The sequence below is a fragment of the Cicer arietinum genome, chromosome 1, assembly GCF_000331145.2.
Source record: "Cicer arietinum cultivar CDC Frontier isolate Library 1 chromosome 1, Cicar.CDCFrontier_v2.0, whole genome shotgun sequence".
NCBI lineage: Eukaryota > Viridiplantae > Streptophyta > Magnoliopsida > Fabales > Fabaceae > Cicer > Cicer arietinum.
Window position 1 is genome coordinate 51,598,041 of NC_021160.2, and position 10,013 is coordinate 51,608,053.

Sequence of the window (10,013 nt, forward strand, 5' to 3'; positions counted from 1 at the left end):
CGGGTTTTTATTATTGTTCTTTATCTTCGCCATCCATTTCTTATGTTCCACATATGTGGCCTTGTAAATTGTGAAAGAGTTAATTTAGTGTTTAATTTATTTTGGACTTATAATTTCATACATGCATACTCATATAATATTTGTATCTAATTTTTAAACTGGCTAAGCAATCTAATTTTTGAGTTAAATATATTTATCAGCAAAAATGATATTTATGCAAAAACTTATACTTATGATAAATTTTTGTAATATATTAACTATTTTTTTAGTATTTTATTTGAAAATACTAATTGCCATGTAAATAAACAAATTAAACACTATTACTAAAAAAATCATGTTAGTTCAGGTGGCAAAGTTTAATTTGGATATAAAGTGAACACGAACACCCAAAATTCTCAACAATTTTTTTAAAAAATACTACCTTTTTTTATTTTATTTTTTATTTATGTTTATACTACTCAAACCATTCACATATACTATTCAAAATTTTATATTTATGTTTTATATTTAAAATTTATATTAAAAAGTGAATAATTATTAAAGTTTGTGAAAAATAAATTATATAAATTTATAGAATAATTATGGTTTGTGTAATTTCATATGTTAATATATATGATAGTTACTATTGATATATGCATATGAACTGGAATTTATTTTACTAATTTTTTTAATTATTAAATTGCAAATTTTTTATTATGCTCAATTACAGTAGAACCTTCACAATTTTTAAGTCAACTCTGAACCGAATACATCGATAGACCAAATTATAATCTATATATTTATTATTAAAAAATCAGAGGTAATAATATATAAAAAATTTATAAAAACAACTATTATACTTATAAAAATAAAAATAAAAATTTCACCCTAAATTCCAATTAATTTTTAATTATTAAAAATGTAAATCAAATTTGGATTTACTACACTTTTTAAATATATTTTTATAAAGTTACGGCTTAAAATTTTTATATACAATACAATATTATATTTTTTATTTATCTATTAAAATTTTATAAATTTGGCCTCTCTAATATTTTAGTTCAACATCCGCCTAAACTAAAATGATTGGTGGGTTGTGTGTAATGATAAAAGTAATGTATTTGAAGATTGTTAAATTTACTATTGATTTTATCTATGTATTTGAAGCTTGTTGAATTTATTTATTCATTTGAAAATTATTGGATTTAGTTTTTTTTATAAGAGGTTGTTGACTTTTTTAAAGAATTGAATAATATGATTGAAATTTTATAGTTTTTGATACATTTAAGTATTAAATAAAAATATATTTTTATTCAATCAAATTATTATTGTTGTTACTTACTTATGTTTCTCTCATCAAATAAAAAATATTACTATTTATGTATAACCTGTCAATCCAATCTGTGTTTAATTAAATAAATTTAAATTAAATAAATAAATAAAAAATTTAAAACTCAATCCAACCAAAAAATACTCTATTGATTAGCACATTTTGTCAAAACTTACTCAATCCAACCTGCCTATACCATTCACAATAATAAAATAATCAGCTACAGATTTGCGCAATCCCCACTCAATTATTATAAAATAAATAACTAGTTTCTTTTAAAATTTAATGTGTGCGTGACTCGTGATGTAAATTACATCATCATGTAATAAAGTGACAAAAATTCACCCAAGTAAGAAAAAAAATTCAAAACAAAGTCAATAATAACAAAAAAAATGGTACAAAAACGTCAAAAGAAAAAAGAAAACGCGAGTGACTGAGCGTCATTCACGATCGTGCGGACCAGAAGCAGCCACAAGATGCAAAAAGTGTCCACGTGTCAGCATCATATTAACCAAGTGTTTTACTCAATTGCGTGGAACTGGTCTAAAGAGTGTCTTAACCAATCACCTTCTATATCCGGTTTTTTTTCTCTACAACAACCGATAGCTCCGGTGACACACGGTCAATGTTATAAACTCTTTGGGGTTTAAGCCAAACTTTGGTGGTTTTCACAGGGTTTTGCTTTTTGCTCATCACATTGAAATTGAAATTCAGAGAGAGAGAGAGAGAGAGAAAGAACAACAACAAAAACATCAACACAAGTACACAACAAACAACATACCCAACAAAACAAACCGAACTATTTTGAAAATGGGTACTATCTGAAAGAAACCAACGTTTTTTTTCCTTACAAACAATGAGACAACATTTTTTATGAGATGAGATGAGATCCTTTTCTGTTACTGAATATACCTCGATCTCACATTTGTCTCAAATTCACAAAAAATTTGCCGAAATTTCAATTCATTTGGAGTGATCTTTGAAACAACAATCTGTGGGAAAAGGTGGTCTTTGATGGGTTTTGTTTGCTTCTTTCCTTAAAATACGCTAACTTTCTTTTTTTTATTAAAAAAAAAAAAAAACAGTGTTGGGTTTATCCTTGGGATTTGAGATAGATGACGTTGGTTTCTCGAACAAGTTTGAATTTTGACGTATGTGGGTTTTTATTTTGGGAGTTTTAGGACACAGGAATTTTCAGTTCGAGAACACAGTTTACACAATTCGTGAGTTGTTTTGTTTCTCTCTCTTCATCTCCTTTTCTGAATTCTATAGGTTTTGTTGATCCTTCATATTGTTTAGTTCCAGTTTGTGATGCTTTGATCTCTGATTTCCATTTTGCACGTCATGTTTTTGTTTGTTTGGTGAATTGGTTGTTTTTTATGAGATCCATTTTCTTCCGAGGTTTAAGATCTTTGTCTGAATTTTGTTTAGTTCTTTTTCTCCTGAACCTATCTGGAATCTGGTCTTGTTTTGGAGTCCCTTTCTCGTGTTCTTGATCAACTTTTTTGTCCCATAATTATTATTTTTATATATAATTTTGAGTTTTTAGAAACTGTTGCTGTATTTGATTTATTTTTGTAGATTATATGTTACTCTCAGCTGAATCATTTTGTATCTTCATCTGAATCTGTTTTCATTGTTTACTGTAATTATTATTCCTTTGTGAAAAGGTTTTATTTTTTTAGTATTATATTCACTTATTTTCCCATTTGATGAAATGGTTACAAATATAATCAATGGATCTTAATAGTTGATGTTCTTGTGATCCAGTGGAAATTACTGAATTGGCTTCCTTTAGGTACCAGTTGAAGCAAATGAAACTGATGCAATTATTATTCTTATGATGATCTCTGCCTTCACTGTAGCTGCTATTGAATTTAGGCCTTATCAACACAATAGATCAGATTTTATTGAACCTTTGGCTAAGCTAATCTTATTTTCTGATTTTCTTCCAATTTTTGGGATGTCCTCACCTTCAAACAACATGCTTTGCCATTCATAACTTACCAACTTAATTAGTTGCATAGTTATTTATTTGTAAGCTTATTACCGTAATGCATCTGAGACATCACTTATGGTTGTTTACTGACAGGTTTTCCAAATTAAGCCTGGTGGGGTTAAGCAGCACGTGGTGTTCGAGTTTAGTTTACGGTGGATGTTGGATTGTTGATGATCATTTCTTATTTTGGCATGGTTTCTGAGATATGGTGGCGCAGAAGAGGATAGATTATGAATTTCATGGCTATCAGGTGCCAACCAAGCCTCGTGCCGCACGATCAACTAGGGTAAATAATTTCTACATTCTTATCATGGTGTTGATCACTATTATCTGTTTATGAGATTAATTTTGATGCACTGTCGGTGTAAATTTTTTTACACTGTCAATCAATCACAAATCACCATTTGCATGACTTTTAAGGAATATATGAACAAAATCATACATTTAATGATCTAAACAATTGTGATTGATTGACAATGTAAAAATCTTTACACTGTCGGTGCATATCAATTAAATTCTCTATTTATTATACAAATCATCAAAATCTTTACACTGTCAGTGCATATCAATTAAAAAAATCCTTGTAATTAATTTTTTTATGATGTTTCCTAGAAGAGAGATATATTTCAAAAAAGGGTGGAGGACAATAAAATGTGTGCATTTGATTTATTGGCCACCGTAGCCGACACTTTATTGCAAGAGAAACAGAATCCAATTACATCTAGTGATGGATCATCAAAAAAAGATCAGCATGGATTCATTAAAGAAGAGGGCCAAGATGCAAATAAACCATTAAAAGCTGAGCTCCCTGATGAAGCAAGTCGTGACAGAAGACATCAACATGGATTTGTTAAGGAAGGTTGCCTGGATGCAAATAAACCCTTGAAAACCGAGTTTTCTGATGATGGAAGTAGCGACAAGAAATGTTTCTCTACTCTTTCGTCACAGGTCTACGACCAAAATTTCTGTTTGAAGGAAAATCCGCATCTTGAAATCGATGGTCAGTCATGCATTGCTTCTATAGTAACAAGTTCTAGTTGCTCAGAGAGGTTAGTTTCTGACATTTTGGTGAATGGAAAAAGCCGTAGTGAAATGAAAAATGTTACTAGCAAAGTTGAATTAGGATCCTCTAGATATCTAGATTGTAGTGATTGCAACTTAGATGGTGATGTAAGTAAAGTAAAGGATGAGCTACAAAAATCTGAGAAGGTGCCACTTGGTACTGGGACTGGAATGTGCTGTTTTGAGGATACGATGGATGAAAAACCTCCTGCGCTAGTTAGTTCAGGTGGCAATGCCAAGTTGTCTCAGTATGATGATAGCTTGCCTCGTAGCTCACTGCTCAGACGTTGTGATAATGTAACAGTAGTTAGTAAAGATGACGACGAAAACGTTTTGGGGTGTGCTCACCCTAGTTCAAAAACAAAGTCCTTTAGGTCAAAGACTTGTATAGGTGATCAAAGAATAAGGAAAAGATTAGCTTCTAAATATCGGAAAGTTGCTCGAGAATCAAAGCATGATACACTTTCTAACAATGGTGAGTTCATGCTTATATCATATTCATATGGAACTACTTTACTAGCTTTCTTGTTTTATCTCATATCATGCTTCTTTTTGCTTGTTCACTAATCTGTTTTTCAAATTTGAAACATGTTAGTTTCGGATAGAAATTTCAACCCAGTATACAGCAGTAGGAAGAACTATTCTAAACGCCAAATATCTCAAATGAATATTCCTTTCAAAAAGAGGAAGATTTTCGACTGCGGCTCGACTTCAAATTCTAATGGAGATGTCAGAAATGGTTGCACTTATTATTCACCGAAGAATGACATGAATCAAGGTGGTTCTCGTTCATCATCATGGATGCGCAAAGGTTTTACTCTTAGTTAATGAAACTTCCTATTCAAGGCACTGGATTTAATAGCCTGCGGAGCATTTTGCTGAATAAATTCCAAATCTTTGATGCAGATCCTGAAATGTCGTCTTTGGCAGCACATCATAATTCCACATTACGATCTAGAGATTCACATGGTATGGTTAGATTGCAGAATGATTCTTTATTATTCTATGGCTTGATTGATATATTCAAGGAGGTTCTTACACTAAGATGTATTTCTTTTAATCAGTGAAGCTTAGGATCAAATCATTTAGAGTGCCAGAGCTTTTCATTGAGATTCCTGAAACTGCAACCATTGGTTCCTTGAAGGTATAATAAAACTCTATTCTGTCATATACATAGTCATCCTCCGCTATATTTGGTGTTAATGGTTGAATTGGATTGATGGAATCTTTGTGTCTGCGTATTCTTGGCTGCTTCATCTATCATGTTCTATGATCCTTGTTGCATCTTTCGCACAAGGTAGGCTGCAGCTCTTACAAAATTTTGTTCTGCAGAAGGCAGTGATGGAGGCAGTGACTACACTAATTCGAGGTGGATTGCGTGTTGGTATGATTCTCCATGGAAAGAAGCTTAGAGATGACAGTAAAACTCTACTTCAGACCGGAATTTCTCATGATAACGAGCTGGATGCTTTGGGCTTCACCCTGGAGCCTAATTCTTCCTCTCAAAGCCTACCACTCATATGTGCTAAAGATTTTCTTCATGTTCCGAGTGCAGACACGCCTCGATCTTTAATAGGGTAATGCCGAACTTGCAATTGATTGCATTAATGATCCCAACTTCTTGAACTAGATTACATCGCGTCATGCAAATGCCACGTAACCTTTCCATGTAATTTAACAATTTTCCTTTGTTTCCTTTTTTTTTCTTCATCAAAATGTAATGGCCACCTCACTTTATATGAACACGTGAGTTGCATGTATCAGTGTTGTCACATAGTGGCTATGCACTGTAGCATATTGGAATTTGAACAAACAAAATATTTTCCGCAATCTGCGATAGATAACATTGCTAATATATCCGTGATTGACAACATTGCACTATATTAGCAATTAACATGACTCATTTTCATATATTGCATTCAAATGTGATTTTAGAACCATTTTTCCACTTATTTTTCCATTATTATTATTATTATTATTATTCTGGTTTTTATCTGAAACGAGTGAATTCAGGCATTCTTCCAGTCCAGCTGTAATTCATCCGACTCAGAGGATTCTAGGTTTCTCCGACACTGAGCATCAAGTAACTGGTTTAGGTAACCTTGTTGAAAGTGATCACGATTCAGCACCTTCTCCTATCAATCCATTAGGCGGACAAAAATTGTCAGCTTCCAAAGAACTTACTCCTATTCCCGAAATGGGTACGGAGGGACTGGCTATGCTACCAGTGGACCAGAAACCAAAGCGAACTGAGATTTCACAGCGGCGAATTCGTAGGCCTTTTTCTGTTGCCGAAGTGGAAGCGCTGGTTGAAGCAGTTGAGACACTTGGTACTGGAAGGTAGTGTTTACAATATTATTTAGATTTTAGAGGGCCTTGACAGGATTTATTTTAAACTTATCTCATGATTAACATTTACATAATGTTTGGATACACTCATACAAATACTTCATGACATGTTTATAAGTTGTTTGCGATTTTTTTTTGACAATTCCTTTGCATGATTTTTTACTTAATGTGAAAAAAATTCAGGTGGCGTGATGTTAAACTTCGTGCTTTTGATGATGCAAAGCATAGGACATATGTGGATTTGAAGGTAAAAGCTTTTGTTGCCCTTGCAAAGCTTTTATTTCTTATTGGATAGTATTCTTTTTCTAACGGATCTTAAGTCACACTTCAAGTCACTTTGGTGGCATGCTTTCTTATACATCTTTTATTAACTTCTATTAAAATACAAATTAGTTGTTCTATCAAGGCAAGTAATTACATGTGTATTTGGTAAGCTATTTATTGCTCCATTTGTGCTTTCTTTCTTTGGCTGATGCCTATAGAGGTTTCTTCTAGTATAAACCAAACACAATTTCTTTCTTGCATGTTAACTGGCTAATATTATACCTAGCTAGTTTTGATCTTATATTTTTACATAAAATTAGAATTTGACAAATAAATGTCAAATTGTCACATACATAATGTTTCTCTTTTTTTAGTAAAATATATAGTGTAAGATAGTGATGGAGTGTAGAAGCAAAGAAAAATGTCACTTTCAATTGGTAATTTAGTATCTTTTAATTTTGGTTATTTTTTTTCCTTATATAGTATAGAAAAAAAAAGGGGTTGGCATGTGATTTAAGTATTTGATAGTGCAGGATAAATGGAAAACATTGGTCCATACGGCAAGAATATCCCCTCAACAAAGAAGAGGGGAGCCTGTACCACAAGAACTTTTGGATAGGGTCCTTACTGCTCATGCATATTGGTCCCAACAGCAACAAACTAAGCAACAGATCAAGAATCACCCTGAAACTTGCCTTCTACTATAATATAGGAGGGTGTTGATAGCAATGGACCATTTAATGTGACTTTGTAGATTGGGGTTGGTTAGGTGTTCAGGTTTTCTGACCCTTTTGGTTACTTACTTTTTGCTTTTTGTATCTATGATGATATATATGTTTATTGCTTTATCTATATGATGTAAAAAAATTATATATACTACAAGGAAGAAAGTGAAGCATAGGGAAGAGAATTTATGTAAACATTCTCTTTGCTCACATTATGGTTCTTTCCCTGTGTGGAGAGGCTATTTCTTGTAAATAAATGGTTGGTGCAATAAAAAAGGGGCTTGCTAATAGAATTTCTTTTATGTCAACTTTAGTTTTATGTTGGTGTATTTTAATTATATTCATGTATTTGGTAGAATTGTTTTTTACTGCTTGATGATTGCACATGTAGTTCCCTTTTTTATTCCTTTATTCCTTTTGCATCTAATAAAGCCTAGTACCGGAGAAAAAAAAAACCACATTTACACTTACCAAAAATGGAAGCATATTTAGTTATTTATTACATACAATATACAGACACATACACATTTAATTAAGAAAGGCAAATCCTGATGTTTTTGCATAGCATTGCTATTGGGTATCATGAAGCACTTTTTATCTCTCTCAAAAAATAGAACATAGAAAGAGACATCTATTTCTTTTTCTTAAGAAATAAAACCATAATTACTTTGTTGGCCCTAGGCCTTGACCCTTGACTGATCTCCATAAATAAGCTTGTTTTTTAGCGTAACATGTGTGTCACGTGTGTGGACGCGCACGGTGACAATGTCATTAAGCATTTGTCTTTGAATACACTGAAAAATTAACATTAGTTTAATACTACTATTATTATATAGTTAGTTGATCTGAAATTACTTGCTTCTTCGTCTATATGCTGCGTGCTTACGAATTAAGAGAGTTTTAGGCTTGTCAACCAAGCAAAACTTTATCAGCGTTGACACACGATCAATTCAATCTTTATCTCCATAAGTAGTTATATATTATTTTACCTTTGTCACTCTCCATCTTTTGTACAAACCAACTGCTCCGTTTTAAATTCAAAATCCGGTTTCAAACTACACACTATTTTCATAAATAATAATATTCTCAAGATCAAGGTTGAATTTGTCAATAACAATAAAATAATATTTTATAAAAAAAAACACATTTTACTAAAAAAAACATTTTAGACATATTTAAGTTAACAATACCATATATTTTTTCAATCAAAATTTTCATTATCAAATGTTTACTATTTTATTTTTTAAACTATTTAAATATATTTGAGTTTGTGATAATTAAAAGAGGACTTATATATAACATCTCTAAATTAATATATTTTTGTACTATCAAATTAATTGATTAATAGTTGAGTGACATGACTTCATCAACCCGGACTATTTGATTTAATTCACTTTTATCATACAATATATAAATATTGACGTAGATGAGTTAATTATTTATTAAACTTTTGATAATATTGTGATTTTTATTTCTACACAATTATTGTAAAAGTGGTCTAATTAAAATGTTCACTTCTACGGCTTAAAGGAATAAAAATTAAATTATCAACCTCTATAACTAATTTCGTTTTATAATAAACGCAATATCTTATGCTCTCAATAGAGAAATTTCCAATGTCCAAGGGAATGAGTTACACTATTTGCGCTTGAGGTTTAACACAACTTACACTAAAAGAAGAAAGAAGAAAGAAAGAATGTCAATGCACTCATCAATTCTCATTCCAAATTTAGAAATATACATTAGAGTTGAGTTGATTTACAACTAGAGCCATATTTGAGAATCAACATAAAAAATAACATCAAATCCCAAAACTTTTCATTCGACTTGCGCTAAATACTTTAGAGAATTATAGCAAACATTGAGCAATAAAGACTATCCTAAGCTTGAAAGAGAGCAAAACATAAAAAATCATAAAGAATCTAACTCCATGAACTTAGGAACTATAAATCGCCACAAATGAAGTTGACTCTAACACTCTTTACTTTCAAGACAAGTGAGAAAAGTGTGCTAAATATTTTCTATAGCCGATCAACAAACTACACAAAACATAGAACAATTACATAATTGATTTGGAACTGAGTTTGAGTAGACATACAATACCACCACCCATGCCAATAGGGACATCTTACTAGCTATTGTTTACAACTTAATTTTAATACTAATAATAATAGCACCAACAAAATTTTAATAATGAACAAAAGTTGAGTAAAAAATAATAATAAACAAAATTGATGGACGGTTTTTAATTTAGTGCATGTTTTCAAACTCTAATTTTTAAAATCTAAATATCACGGTAAAATAA

General features: G+C 31.2%; 1 protein-coding gene across 6 annotated transcripts; it reads left to right on the forward strand.

Moving 5' to 3' along the window:
• The first annotated feature begins 1,957 nt into the window (after window positions 1-1,957).
• On the forward strand, window positions 1,958-8,001 carry LOC101504950 (telomere repeat-binding protein 2). Of its 6 annotated transcripts, none has more exons than XM_012716136.3 (10): window positions 1,958-2,532; window positions 3,402-3,594; window positions 3,921-4,845; window positions 4,966-5,181; window positions 5,277-5,339; window positions 5,435-5,514; window positions 5,706-5,947; window positions 6,384-6,710; window positions 6,903-6,966; window positions 7,512-8,001. In XM_012716136.3, exons 2-10 carry the CDS (start codon window positions 3,514-3,516, stop codon window positions 7,704-7,706), a joined length of 2,193 nt encoding a protein of 730 aa, XP_012571590.1. In that variant the 5' UTR covers window positions 1,958-2,532; window positions 3,402-3,513; the 3' UTR covers window positions 7,707-8,001. The 6 variants fall into 6 exon arrangements, with proteins under 6 accessions (XP_012571590.1, XP_012571585.1, XP_012571588.1 ...); XM_012716131.3 differs by having other exon boundaries at window positions 1,959-2,532; window positions 5,703-5,947; XM_012716134.3 differs by having other exon boundaries at window positions 1,959-2,532; window positions 3,924-4,845; window positions 5,703-5,947.
• The last annotated feature ends 2,012 nt before the right edge of the window (window positions 8,002-10,013 follow it).